This window comes from Colletes latitarsis, chromosome 8 (genome assembly GCF_051014445.1).
Source record: "Colletes latitarsis isolate SP2378_abdomen chromosome 8, iyColLati1, whole genome shotgun sequence".
Taxonomy (NCBI): Eukaryota; Metazoa; Arthropoda; class Insecta; order Hymenoptera; family Colletidae; genus Colletes; species Colletes latitarsis.
In genome coordinates this window covers 33,010,673-33,026,538 of record NC_135141.1, presented here as the reverse complement: position 1 = coordinate 33,026,538, position 15,866 = coordinate 33,010,673, and the positions used below count along the sequence as shown (strand labels likewise).

General features: G+C 36.2%; 1 protein-coding gene across 3 annotated transcripts in view; it reads right to left on the bottom strand.

Annotated features, from left to right (window-relative positions):
- Positions 1–15,866, bottom strand: part of Frl (formin-like protein) — a 37,618-nt gene that overhangs the window by 13,147 nt on the left and 8,605 nt on the right. For all 3 annotated transcript variants that reach the window (XM_076771327.1, XM_076771328.1, XM_076771329.1), the window contains exon 2: positions 376–459. In XM_076771327.1, the coding sequence (XP_076627442.1) occupies positions 376–459 (84 nt within the window). The remainder of the gene's footprint in view (positions 1–375; positions 460–15,866) is intronic.

The window sequence follows — 15,866 nt, the reverse complement described above, 5'->3', positions numbered from 1 at the left end:
ATAATTCATCGCAACAACAGCCCTGCGGTGCATCAATTTCGCGAGGAGCGTTCACGGACGCCATCTTAAAGAGGCGAATATCGTTGTCGAAACACGTTTTCATTCAGAGTTCAATGCAATCGTACAGTGAAAGGTACCGAAGTGACTGAAATGCAAATAATAGTTTCCTAATTACGAAAAGAAAACAATTTGATTTAAATTGCAGAAGTGAAAAAAAAATATTTAACGTACTGTTATTACAGACTACTAGTGGATTGATAAATTGTATTTTAGTTTACTATGGGCAAGTACAAATATATAACATATTATTATATATAATAGCAACGTTGTTATATAAAGTATAAAAACACTATTAAACGGAGGCTGTATACTTACTTGATCACATATGATGTCCCATTTCTTCTCGTTGTCGTACTGCTTCAAAAGCTTTGCCTTGTCCGGCGGCAAATCCATTGAAGCCTGAAACACGCAAAAAGATGATGGTTTTACAGTGGACTTTTCACAAACACTCGCAATAACGTATAAATTATTATTAAATGGTAGAACAAATTTATTTTTTATTAATATATACATACATATATCAAGGTTTAAACAACTTATAGTAACTAATAATTATTCTTTTTCGAATTAAAATTATTCAAATTCAAAAAAGTATATTAAAACATAAATAATCTACTGTACGTGTTTGCTGTAAATATTCTGCATTGCAAATGAAGATAAAGTTTTACGAATGCAGCCTTGAGTCACTGCAATTTGCAGATAACAACTATTTGCTATTTTCAGTATGACATGATTCACGTATTAGCAGCATAAAACTTTTTCATAAGGATAACTTCATAATACAAAAAGAATTACTAAAAACTAGTTAACTTATAAATTAAATTGTCTATATTATATTACTTTGTATTTCTTTTTTATTGTGTCTTCAATTTGAAATGTTTGTTCTAAAGAGATCCTAAACAAAGGAGGTTGAAATATTTACGTTTAATACACGTCTAAATCATGCTTTTGAAATTATAAATTATAAATTTGTCTTTAATAATGGATTCATTAAGAACAACAAATATTTTTGCAATTAGTAATTCGAGTTGCTTTTTGTACCAAAGCAAATAAATAATTAAATTCCATTCTTCGAGGGTCGTTTGCTAATTATTCAAACACGCAGCCCTTGAAGTTTCCTAATACTCCTTCCTGCCTGAGCTATTCTCGTTGGAGTAATGAAGTCATCGGCAAGGGTCGGATGAAAAAGAACCGAGGAACGAGCATCGCGAAGGGCTGACTTTATCGAGAGCCGCTCATTCTCGTCGTTCCGAGATGTTTTTAACCAGGGACTAAAAATAACAGTTCTTCCAATTAATACATACCAATTTGTTGATGGAGACCTCGTTAAAAAGTTATTAACAATTAAATTCAAAAATTTCAAATCGTTCTGAAAAAATTATTTTCGGTTGCGGGGGTCCATTACAATCATTTTTCGTGAATAGACATACCCTCGAAATCCTGCGCATTTTCGAGAAAAAAATTCAATACGGTCGAAACTTTAAACGTTAATAACTGTTTAACAAAACCTTCATCAACAAATTGATATTCTTGATTTTCGTCTTATTTTGGCCTCTAGAATCCCCCATTAAAATTTTTCCCAGGGATGGCCGAACACCCTGTATATTTTACAGGCATGAAAATTAATTAAAAATTGATGGAAACGTAAACGGGATAAATAAATAATACCGCAAGAATGCGAAGATAGACGCGAGTATAACGTTCAGTCGTAAACGCGTATGTCGTCATGGCTAGCGGCGAGTACAGCCAACGAATAATTATCAACGAGCGGATGCGGAAGACGCGAGTGCATGACATCACTATATACTTGCAATACAGATACAGGGTGACCCATTTTAATCTATTTATTTGAACATTTCGTCGAATTGTATCTGCTTCGACGATTTTTTAAGTTAACGATAATCCTGAAGTAACGTAAGCTTGTCTAGTGACTTCTGGAACCATAGCAGGATGTATCCGTTTCAGTAAAAGGGGTTAAATAGAAACAGTTGCGTCGATGTGTATTATTAAATATGTATTTTATTATTACACGTTATAAAACTTTATATAAAAATAAATGATAAATCGTTGATTAAATACGTAATGTATCATTACGCATTACGATCTGATGTTTTTATACTGGATCGCAATATAAAAAGTACTAATTACTGTTGGTCGCGGTTGGAAAAGCTTGGAAAACACTGGTTCGTAGTAATAGTAAAGTAACTACTCCAGTACGGTTTTGCAGAGGTAACAATTTCGCTGTTAGTTTCTTTTCCTAACCTACGATTTTTCGTGCGATTCTCTGCTCGACAGAGAAAGCCAACGCGCGTTCCCCTTCGGTGATCAGAGTGAATTACAATTTTCAGCGACGTAACGCAAGTTCTGTGAAAATCGTTTCCGTTTTGTAACGAGTAAGAGGAAATTGCAATTCTCCGGTGACAAGACGATATTTGCACGGTTATGGTCTCCGATCGTTCGAGGCGAGTCGCGTCTCGGCTTTCTGAATCTCTGGGAAAGTCGTGGTTTTACCCTTGGATAACTGCAAGTCATTTTAGATCGGATAAGTGAACAGCAGTCATCCTTACTATCGAGAGGGGAGTCCCCTTGATACACCAAAGAATTTCAACGTCGAGTGAACCGCGTAGTGTAACCTGATCTGAGCTCAAATATCGGCGAGACAATACATAATGCAAAAATGAAACTTTTTTATTTTTGTTCCTTTTTTAAATGAAACTGTTACAAATATGAAGAACCTAACAAATATATTAGTAACAGTCCCGTTAGTAAACAATACAAAATAAATAAGTTTCGCTTTGTGTTATTCTTATTTATCTTTTGTTCGCTGTCCTTTTCTACGTTCGGCAAGATAAAGCTGAACGTTGTAGCGCGGCTCGTGCCTTTCTGGGAACTGAAACTAAAAACCATGCTCTTATAACTGCCAGACAAAAAGAATTCTAGTAGTTATTTCGTGAAATAATTTTCAACGAGTTGACTTTATTGATTATCATTCGAATAAAAATTTTGCTCGTCTCTGGTCGTCTAAACATGGTTAGTTTCGACGAACGTACGAGTTTTAGACTGATCGCCTTGGTCGTTTAACCTCAACCCGATTGAACATTTGTGGAGCGAGTTAAAACGTCAAGTATAAAGCCTATATTTCCAAACGAGGATCGATTATTCCACGTGTTGCAAGAATTGAATCAGATACCATTAATCGTCTCATCGATTTAATATCTCACGTTTTAAATTTCGTTAAAATAATACAAAATTTTAAACCTTGCTGCTTAACATAGTAAAATTATTGCATTTATAATTAGAGAAACGTGATGGAATATTTATTTATATTTAAATTTAACTTCGTTAAAATAATGGAAATTCTAAATCTTACTGCTTAACGTATTAAAATTATTGAATTTATAATTAGAGAAACGCGATGAAATATTTAAGGTAAAAGTTCGGAATCTATCGATTAAACCTCACAGTGTGATTTTTCTCTGTGTATATTTCAAAAGTCAGGAAGCCACAAGGTTGTTTTACAAAGCTAAGCAAACTTGCTAGCAATTTCTCCGCGGTGACAGAGTTAAAAGCGTCTTTTAGGGCCGACGTTCCCTTAAATTCCTACCAAAGTGCACTCAAAGAAGCAAACAACTTATTATGGGTAAACGTTGCTCGTGCCCGGAGACCAGCAATCGATAATCAAGAACGACGCGTCGGAAGATACTTTTTATCTGCGAATTATCGATATATCGTCGATCAGTTAATTTTAACGTCATTGGAACGACAACCGTGACACATACGCGGAATTGTAATCACTGATTGCTCGTGGGAAGCATAGTAGTTAGAGATTAATAGCCGGAACGAAATACGAAAGTAACGTTGGTTCGAAGAGGTTAGGATGTAACCTAATCTAGAAGTCCATGCAAAAGTAACGAGCATTAAAGCATTTAATTGAGAAATGTAATGGGTCGAAAAGATTAGTCTGTATTATGGAAATGATATTAGAAGGAAGTCTGATAGAATAATCAAATGGTTAAAGAATGAAAAATTTATAGTCGTTGGAACAGGAAGTGTGAGAACCAACGTTGAAATGTGTAAGATACGTAAAAGTGGAGGAACGAGGGTTCGAATTAAATATTTGTATTACATTATTTTTTGAATAGTTAATTTTTTGTTTGATTTTCGCTATGAATATTTTCAATTTCGTAAAAGTATATTTCCTCGTCTTAAGATTCACCGGTAATACAAATCCGCAAGAATGACCATTTGTACATCTAACATCAGATTTGCTTCTTAGTACGAGGCAATACTATTCATCATGTCAGCTACGTAGCAGACGTTCTTCTAGGAAACGCGACATTCTGATCATTAATCCTTACTAAACGTCGTGTATGCAACAATACGTCACACATTTGCTCGCTTCTAGGGCGACACTCCGATGATTTATTACCACTTTGAAAGTTTGCTGGCCTTTTCCTCGATCAGTGGATCCATTAATCCAGGTGCACGCGCACGTGCGTAGGCGGTCAAAACAAAGTTTCAGATTTCGAGGTTAGGATGACTGACTCTCGATATCTGCTGCTTCTTTTCAATTAAAATCTGTTTAACACGCAAGTTTTCTTTTTAATTTTTTCATCCAAATCGATTAAAATGAACACGCGTAATGTTATATGTTGTAAAATTATTTTTATTTACAGAGCCAGTCTACACGGAAAATCATTATTTGGGACCTACAACTAATCAAGTAAGTAGACTTTGAAAGTTATTTTTCTCGATAGCAAAAGACCGTGCAAAAGAATTTTATTTTATATTTGTTCGTACATGAAAATCACCCTGTATGGGAAATATTCAATTTGCACAGAGAACGAATAATACCAAAACAGCTGAACCAACACTTTAGGTAAATAAATCGGGTACCACGAACGTTAGGGCAATATTTTTCTACGAATACTATCTCCACTGGGGAAAGATGAGGAGGGAGGGGGTTACAATTGTAACAATTCAAAGGGCGTGAAAAAAAAATGTATAACGTAGAAATATCTGAAACGTTTCTTTCTATTAATACTTAAATTTCAGTTTTAAAAAATTATAAGTAACAGAAAATAATCAAATTTCAAAGATCCGTTTCAAAGTTTGGAGACGACTGATTTAGGATGAAAACCGTTGGAAACGATCTTTTTACCATTAATTATCGATAAAAGCATCGGGTGGGCTAGGATAGTGGCGCCGGGGATAGAGGGTCGACGCCACAAAATGGATTCGCAAGGCGATCAATCGCGGAAAGTCCCCTTCAGAAGGATCATACAGTTAGCCAGTTTCATGTTCTTCTATGCGGTTGTTTCCCGTTCAACAATGGGTGCCAGGGGCGAGGGTTGAGTCTCTCTTTTGTGACGTACCAACACTCGTACATGTCGTTTATTCTGACGTGCATACTCGCGCAGACGATTACGTGGATTCGCTATCGTACGTAGCATACTACTACCGGAAACACAATCGAGAATCAGTTGAAGTACTTGAAGCAATGATAGAAACCTTCTAGCCTCTCATACTACACGCCCACTTTCGGTCCTTCTCCCAACTGCATCTAATCACATCTTATTTTCTAATCCCTCGTATTATTAACGTGCTCTATGAATGGCTGACACGCCATAAATATTCTCCGACTTGACCGTGTTACGTCAATCGCGAACATTTGTTTATTGCAACCTAACCTTCGTCGTAATTTGTTTTCTCTATTACTAAATTAGCGATACATCGAAGCAATGTAAACGTATTCTATATTACTGTTTGATCGTTAATTTAAACTCTTTTCAGGTATAAAAAAAAATTGTTGCCTCTTTCTATTAATTTACAATGTGCTTAATGGCAATAAGTAAATCCTCTGGTCGTATTAATTGTTTTCCTTGTATCTTATTTTCACGACATTTTTATTAATAGCTCAAATCAATATGGTACGATGGATATAATCAATGATTCACAGGCAATACATTATTGTAGAGGATGAGTCATCTAACGCTGAAATCTAATCATATCCGTTACTTTCAGTGATATGAAAAACACTTGACAGAGGAAATGTTTGACTCGAACGTCGCATACGATATTAATAATGATAAATATGTGTCTTAAAGGTCATAGTTTTTTAAATTCTAAGATTATATGTTTGAAAGTTTTAAATTAATTACGTGCCTTTTATCTACCAACATTTATATTTGACAAATTATCTCAGCTTAGGAATCTTTTATTAAAATGGCCTCTGAATGTCACTTTCCAAACGGTATACAGTTCATTCCAGTTAATTGGGACACGACGGGACCAAAACAATTTGGCCCAATCAAGCTGTCCCGTTTGTGTGAAGTTTCGTGTGAGTAGATAAAAAAAAAGAAATATAAAAAAGATAAATATTTCACTAAGCAAGCAATTATGTATTGAAATTAACAATTCGTACACGTTTAAATATTCTGCATACTGAATGGAATTTTCTCTTGTTAATATCAACCTTATTAATGACTTATTCTTAAATTACTTCCTAATTATATTGAAATAGTCGTTTCGTTTAAAGAGACAAGTAATTTCTCTTAGATTATTGAAATATTTATGTTGTTATGCTTAATGTAATTTCCAATTAAATTATATCGCATTTCTAAAAGTATCCAAACGGAATGAGGTATACAATTTTAAATTATCATTAGTGTAACAACGCCTCGTCCACGCTTCGCGCACAACGAACACGCGTTTAATTATATGCACGATCATAATGTACTTTCGCACTCGCATCAGGTTTCCTTGTTACCAACAAAAAGACGTAAAGTCCCACGCGCTCGACGTAACTACTCTTTAGCGTTTTCCCTCCTGCCTCTCTGAAACTCTGATTCCTCATCGTCTTAGCAAAACATCCAGACCTCAAACAAACGGTACTTTAATCCATTCGGTAAATAGATTGCATATATTTTCCATTCCAACAATACAGGTACACTCGTATCAAACTATCCTTCGATTCATATAATCTTAACGTTCCCTCTGTTGAATTAATTTATTTAATTAGCGAGAAATTTTTCGAATTAGTTACAATATGATTATCATTATTATCGAAACAAAGAGCTAAATATAATCGAGATTAATGAAAAGAGTATTTTCTCAAATAAACGCGCGAAGAAGATTAATGCTTTTCGTGGTTTTATTAGATTAGTCATGAAAACGAGAATGATTATTCCAAGGCGACGTTACGTGTACTGTGGTACTGGTTCATCGATCGTGACGTGGTCACTGGTAAAGATCGTATCCTTTTGCGGCAATACGGTATCAGCCCGTACGCAATTACGCAGTAAAAGGTAAGTTCAACAAACCTAACTAAATTAAGTGCATGTGTGCACGGTTGCGTTCTCCCCTCTCCCATATTATTGCCTTCTATTAATATTGCATAGGGAGAGGGACGAAAATAGAACGGTGAAACCGTACAGGATGTTACAAAAAAGGCGGGAGAAATCGAAATGCGCGAATACCTCGAGCGAATAGAAATCGAAAAGTACCGTGCCGTTTTGCAATCGGTAGCTTTGTTTTCGAGATGCGAGCGGTTAAATTTTACGAGTTCGACTTCCGGGGCGGGCTATTTAAATCCCAATCAGCTGAGCAACCTGCCGCGCATTCGCACGCGAGAAACACGCGAGATGCACTTTTACACTCGACCTATTATTACTTCTATTAATCACGTCCATGAATTAGGAATTTACTTTTATGTTAGGTTTCATAGTCAATAAAATATTGGTCGTACATTCCAGGAAATAAGAAATTCTTTTCTGTTCTGTTACGTACAATAATAATAACCCTGTTAGATGATAATTAATGAATAGAGAACTTGGAAATAATAAAATTTAGTTTCGGGTCAAACTGATCATCGTCCAAGAATTAACTGTGAAACTATGATTCATATTTGGCATAAACGAATCGTACAAGCGGAATACGTTGGCACCATAAGGTACGTGAGTTGTTTGTATTACAACGGATAAAAGGGAAACTAACAGTGAAATGGTTCCTCGTCAAATTATTCTTGGAAGTTGGGTCACAAAGAAGGAAACGCCGCTTCCGTACATTCCGGATGTACGTTTTTCATCGAGAATAGAATGTTGTTCCGTTCCCAAGCAGGAACATAATTAATACAGATATTCGAAATGCGCGGGGATCTGGAATTCTCTGATCTTGTAGTATCAACAATGGCGTTGTACTTGCAGCTACTGCTACTGTAAATTCATTACACGAACACGAATGTTTATAGAGTGTACGTTGTTCCAGTTACAAGAGTATTAACCATGTTCCCCTTGGAGTACAGAACAATTATACTAATAAATTCGTTCTTTCTTTCGTAATTACTAAAAATAGTACGCAATTTCTCCAATTTATTTGAACGAAATTATCGAGAGAAAGAAAGCCATGAGATCGCGACGAAGCAGCTTCCCACGCTATCGCGACCTACTTTTGCAATTAATCGTACTAATTAATACATTTATAAAAAGAACGAAACGATTCAATGTCTACATTGATAATTTAACATAATCTTTAGTATCTAAATTTGTACAAGTAAATAAATTGATCGAAATGTAATTAAGAAAATATTAAAATGAAATATCATTTAGTAAAATGTGTGAAGTGTTGAAAAGTCAAGAGAAGTGGAACTTTAAGGCCGCGAATAAAATGAAACATGGTTGAACATGTTCAAAAACCGTAGATATTCTTTAAATTTCAAGGAATTAGCTGTCGTCAAGCACTTAAGTTTCGACGAATCGTCGTCGAGGAGTCATTTGAGGTCTGATGCAGTACTCGTTTAAGGCTATTATAAACGCATGTTCTTAACTATACATCTATACGTGTTTCATGTGTGTAGACGAATATACTGCTTGATGGGAATTGAAATTATAACTTGTTTAACAAGAATTATTAGTAGATTCTCTTTTCCAAAATTTAATTGAAAATTCCGAGCAATTATACCAACTATAATGAACAGCAATTGTGTACTGCTTATTTTTTATATAAAAACAATGTATTTTAGTGCCTCGAATAACTATTACCAACGTCGAGACACGATACATTTAGAATTGTACATCCTGCAACAAGATCTGTGACATTCTTGCTAACATTCCTTCGTACTGTAAACTTCCTATTGAAATACTTCCTAAAGTATGTGTCCCACGAGGATTCTTCCATATTCCATGGGAGAAATACCTAGCAAATTTGGGATTTCTAAGAGTAGAGGAAGTGCATCATAGATGGGCAAAATTGTTATCTAAATATATATTAAAAATTAGAATTTATCAAAAACATATTGTAGACTAGATATTGCTTCTACTTTTTAAATAGTATTCTCTTTTTTTAAATATTAGCTTTATTATGGAATAAATAAATAGAAAAGTTATACGTAAAAAGTGAATCAGGGATCCGATTGTGGGGCACTTCTTCTACGGTTAGGAATATTCCTAAGAAAAAGCCAGTCAGAAACAGCGTGGCGAACTGTTTCCAGACAAACCGAAAGAAATCAACAACGAAGCAAGAGGACAAGCTTATCAAGATCATCAACAAGCGAAACAGATGGCTCGCAGAGCCCGAGATAGCCCGAGATAGCCCGAGATTGCCCGAGAATTGACTACGCAGAAGGATAAACGTTAGTCCGAACCGTGAAACGGTGATCGAAGCCAGAGCTAGTCTTATGAGAAGAATAGAAGCTATTTCTGCGAAGAAAACAGAGAAAAACGACGACTTTCACCCAAAAAAACAAACATGAAACACGGATCGAAGAAGACTGATACAGATTCAAACCGCAGTTGACATCTAGGCAGACATTTTGCTTCGATACGTAAGAAAAATAAATCGTCTTCTAGGTTAGAATATCCCCCCCCTAATTTTAGGTTTATTTTCAATAGAAAATATTCGCGACCACCAATTTCGTAATTCCGAGTATAAAATTTTCCATCTTCTGTATTAAATGGTAGACAATTCGACGTTATTGCAAGATTATATAGTTAACTGGCCCTGAGAACATCGAAACACTCGTAAATCTGAATGAGAGAGCGTCGTCTAAAATTAAGTGATAACGTCACGTGCACTCGTGTCGACTGAGCACAGTGACATCATCTTGCGAACTCACGCACGATTAACCGCGTCTTTCCCTCTTTCACTGCCACGCCCCTCCTTTCTCTATCTCATTTTCTTCGCTGTTTTTAGTTTTATTCCGCCTCCCGTTTAATCTTGTTTTTTTCGGCTACCACTGAAATATAACAAACTTATGTCCTTTTGATGCGTTTCACGTTTCTGCACCGCCCGTGGTGAGTAATTTGCGACACGAGAATTCAACGATGATCGATGATCTAATAAGAATTTTTTTTTCAACGTACGCATATACATCAAGCGAACAATCGAGTATGTTAATTTTAAACAAAATGTAGCAAAGAGGAGGTATTCCATCGCTCAAATAAGATTGTCGCTTGAAAACACGAGAAGGAAATAATCGTTTCTACGAATTCAGTTTTCAATTTGCAATTTATCTTTGAGCCTCGATTACACTGCAAGCGATTTCGCGTGAATACACGGGTGGTTTGTTTCAACGGCTACTATGAGGGACGTAGATCGCTAGAACAAAACAGTACCCAAGTGATCGCGCGACCTGAATAGCGATTGCCAGTTCGTGCGAAATCGCTTGCAGTGTGACCGCGGCCATACACACAAGCAGTCATCAATCATAGATTGCAATTATTAATGTTTACACGGATGGGAAGTCCAAACACTTCGACAAGTTTTACATCGACCATCCTAACCTCAAAATCTTCGAATGCCTTGCCTTAATAGGCAAATTGAGGTTGCACTTCGACCTAACCTCTTTGCACGCTTGAGAAGTCGGGCCCGTTTTCATTTAATCCTTACCGTGACTGTAAATCTACTAACATTTTTTGTTCCTTTTTAATCTTTTTTTGCTATTACATATAATACACTAAACTGAATAACTATAAATTTCGTATCGTTCTAACAACTATAGAATGAAAGTTTTTAATATATGTACGTTCGTAAGTTTTAAAAAATAATGCGACTAATCTTTTTCTAATAAAATGTGTTCGATCAAGACGTGAAATAAAATAAATAAAAAATCCTGGCAAAATTACACAATACGTAACAGAGGGGGTCTTGATTGTGAATACTGGAAGCTTCGTGAATACAGAATAAATAATCACAGAGTGGGTTCGAACGTTTCCACTTGGGATTGCTTCAAGGATAGTCGAAGGTTAGGGGAGGTTATGGCCCCTGACGATGTCGACCGATGGATACGAGGGGATGTGAAAACGCATATACACAGCCGAACGCGGCTAGACGAGGGTGAGACGAGGGTGAAACGAGGGTAAAACAAGGGTGCATAGAATACGTGGAGCCAGGCTCGTTACCAGGGATGCAACCCTGGATACAAAACATTGCTTTCATGTCGGTCCATGAACCGTGTAACTGATTAAATCCTCGTGTACATAAAATATGTAATGCATTAGGGCCTCCCAGACAATATCGCGCATTCCAAAATTTATTAAGCGATAACTACGACCAAACAGAATTTCGAACAGGATCACCTGCGACATCCTTTTTAACGCAACTATTAATATCATGCTGATTTATTTCATATATTACATTCTCTGCAATTATAAAACAAGAATTTTGCAAACGTTGAAATTAATTAGAATCTTCCTTTAGAATAATTTAATTTCTAAGTAATTTGTTGGGTTAAGGTAATGAAACTGAATGATTTAAACACGCAAAGTAAACTTATTTATTAAACTTGAAAAAGGCATAACGAAACATCTGATCGTACAATAAACTATACGTACTACAAGCACCGAAAACTCTCAGTTCTTTTTGGGGCATGCTCAGCGCCATCTCCTGAGTATGCAGGGAATAACACGTGCCCGATCTAAAAGCTGGAAATACCAACATAATTAAATCGAAGTCTTCGGAAAAAGTTTTAAAATCACTGTTCTGCGTATTCTGTCTCGTCGAAGACGCGTAACGGTGTGTTTACATAATTCTGCTCTCGACGACAATACGCGACGCGCGCAGAAAGAGAAAGATAAGAAACGAAGGACAAACGAAAGAGAACTCGATATAGAGAAGAAACTGCGAGTAATGTAACACGACAAACGAATTACGCAAAGCGTGCGTTCGACGTACGCATTTACAGGTTTGAAACCAGTTTGAAGAATCCGGATTATCCTGGAGAATCGATGAAGAGATAGACCTGTATATAATCGTGAAACGTTTACAACCGTTGTGGCGCGATCGCGAGAGCCCAGCGAATCCACTATTTTCTTAGCACTTCGACGAGACGTGACCAAGATTGTCGCGTGCAACATCGTATATCCCTTTATAACGGGAGAATACAGAGGAGTTCGACGACGATAAAAAGGCGGGAATAACTGTGGTAGTAGGGATTGTGCCGCAATACACCACACCAGCTAGTGACACACCTAGGATTCTCTCTGTTGTGGCAGTCGTCGAACTACCGGGCCGACACCCTCACCCACGTTACGGCTGAACAAACCTGTGTATATAGCCGATGGAAAGACTGGAGGGAAATAGAAAATGAGGATAGGAGGGGAACGAGAGGCGACGGTGAATACATCGAACGAAGAGGAAAGAAGAAACGAGGAGATACCGTGCATCTCGGGCTTCCATGTTTGCACAAAGCACGGGGGCACTGACGATCGAGCAAGAGGGTGAAACGTAAAGCGTAGAAAAGGTATTACAAAACAGTAAATTTTCTCGTATACGAACCTCTTTTTTTTTTACAAAATTAGAATATTAACTGCTGCATCGAAACGAAAAAATAATATAAAAAATAGTGATTTTAAATTATAATTTTATGTATTCTCAAAAAGTAAATATTTAATTGTGTTCTGTAGTGCTAGCTTAATATTATATAAATACGGTTGAAAAATTTGCAGCTGCAGAATGTAATAAAGGTTCTCGGGCTACAAAAATTGTGTGAACCTAATCTTGAAAAAGGTCGAGAAAACTGTGAACGGATGAAACGAATAGATAAGTGTGAAGAGCGTATAAAAAAATGTGGCTAATGGATAAAAACGAAAGAAAAAAATTGAGGATTAAACGAATGACAGAGGAGTTTATGCTCGATACGGGGGAAAAGAAAAAAAAGAGTATAGAAAAGGGAGGAGACTGATATTGGAGGAAATGAACGAGAAAAAGGAGGAATAAAAAGCGAAGGAACGAAAGGGACAACGATAAATGGGGAGTTTTCAAAGCAATGCACGTATACGTACAGGGTGGCCCACCAAACGCGTAGCAGTTGAATAACTCTTAATTTTGAAAGGGCTAAAATTAAAATTAAAATTAAACAAAAAAATAGTTCCTTCGAGGCATCGATTGATTTTAATATGTTTCCGCGAACTGATAACGGTGGTAATAAAGCAAAATCTGTGACGCACAAGACTAATACGATTAACATTTTGGCAACGGTTACATAAAATTCTCACATTGGCGCGTCTCGAACGAGAAAGTGAAACCAGCGACTCTTCGTCAGCATAAATTCTACCCTTTTCGTGTTTCGCTTCATCAATAGCCACAGACATTTCTAAAAAATCGTACACATTCGTATCGACGAGTAATGTAACGGAGATTAAGGGAATATGAAAATTATACTTTTCTAAAAGTATTATTCATCCGCGAGACATTATATCCCCACAACCTATGGCCTATGCTGAATTAGATAAAATTTTTTGTTCGTGTTTTCGAAAGGAAAATAATTATTTAGACGTTCTGTTTTTGAAGATCACCCGGTATATGTATACTCGTGACTGTGTCTTCACATTTATACGCACGCATACATATACATAAGCACGATTATACGAATAAGGGAGAAGAGTTGAACCCTCCAAGTCCTGTTTCCATGACGGCGCCAGTGTATGAAAATTTAACTCGAACATCGATTTTCCTCTTCCTTCGTTTCACTTACCTTTTTCTATATTTCTTCGTTTCCTACCCTTCCTTGTAACTATAACCTCTTTAAGACGTAACACTTATCACGGAAGAATTATTAATTATTACCTTGTAAACCACTTGAAAATTATTTTGAGTTTCGTCCTTCGTTCTAGGGTTTCTTTAAAACATGTTATTTACATAAATTATTAGAATCAGACGGTGACAAATGAAATATGCATATGCGTAAGAAATAAAATTACATCGCGATAAGATAAGAAGTGTATTTTAAAGCGGAGATTAGGATTACGACGACCAATCTTATCTGCACGTATGCATAGATGAGAAGAAACAAAAAAGGGAATTTAAAAAACCATGTGGCAATCTAGTGGATAAGGTTAGGGAATTTATTAAAAAAGTTCCATAACCGTTTCGACAGCTATTTGAAACTATTTATTACAGTTCTGAGTAATTTCAAATTTCTGGTGGGTAGTGTACGTGCTTTTCAAAGTTTATTTCCAACTTTTCCTTTCCTCTTACCTCTCTATTAAATTTCCATCTGTCTTTTTCACTGTCTCTCTTATGTCTTTTTTTATGTTCACGCCCACCTCCCATCATTCTGTTCACATATTCATCTTTTTCTTTTCCATCGAACGATCCCCTTCATTTCTCTCCATAAACGCTACAATTCGATTCTCTGGATACGCTTTATCTCGACATCGCCTTACAAATTATTCAAACGTCACACAATCACGTTTGCTAACAGTAAAGTTTGCTAGGGATGCCTTTGAAATTTGTTAAAAACATTTTTATAATCTACCGAATGCACTACATAATTTGCAATTTTACTGGCTCGTGAACAATTACAATATGACTCACAGTGCAAAACAATGAATCATCCAAAACCGATAAACGTTGAAAAAATAATGCAGAAATACTGTTGTAAAATTTGGATTTCGTAGAACAGCTTTCCTAAGTAAATTATTATTATTTACTTCACGAGTGTCATCATCACCGGAATTATACACAGTGAATCATAGAATTTAATGGCGAAACAATTGAAAGTCGGATGTGGAAAGGTTACGTGTCACTAGAACGATAGAACTTATAGTCTTCAATTTTAAATGCCACCTATGATCGATTCTTTGTGTATCGATATATGTTTTTAGTTAGATATGTATAATAGATCTTTTATTTTTCTAACTATCGGAGAGATAAAATTGTTTACGTATCTACTCGTATTGCAGATAGTAGTCGAGGACACGTTGGCTATATACGGTTACTATCTGTAATTTATTGCAGCTATTAAATTAATTGTTGTTAATCTTCGAGGAAGACAAGGAGAGCACTTTATAGGCCTGAGATATCAAATTATATTTAAAAACAGGCAAAAGCATTAAAAAGATCGTTACTGGTACACAAACGTGGATATCGTTCGAAGAAAAAGCAAATTTCGGAATTTATTTGGAACGTTTAGGATTCGAGGCATGAAGATTGCAGGGTCGTTAGCATAGCACGATGAAATTCAACGTGTAAATACACGAGACACCTACGCGACATACGCAAGCATTGCAAGAAGTTCAAAGAGCAATTGTTCTTCGTCAAGATTGCAAATGCACAGAGCCCTCCTAACAACGATCGTCTTCCTGCGATTATGATGCACATCTGTCGGTTCTGCAGCGTTTTTTATGATACTTCGTACGCGTATGCAATAACACCTACATGTGTGCACCAGTCCATCCGTTCTCGATAAATCTTTGCTCGAAATAAAAATCCTACGGTCGTTGTTGGGCCTCTTAATAGGAATTGAACGTCTTGTATTACGCTTCTGACGATAAAACGTTCTGTGCTTGAAATTCCGTTCTATTTTCGAA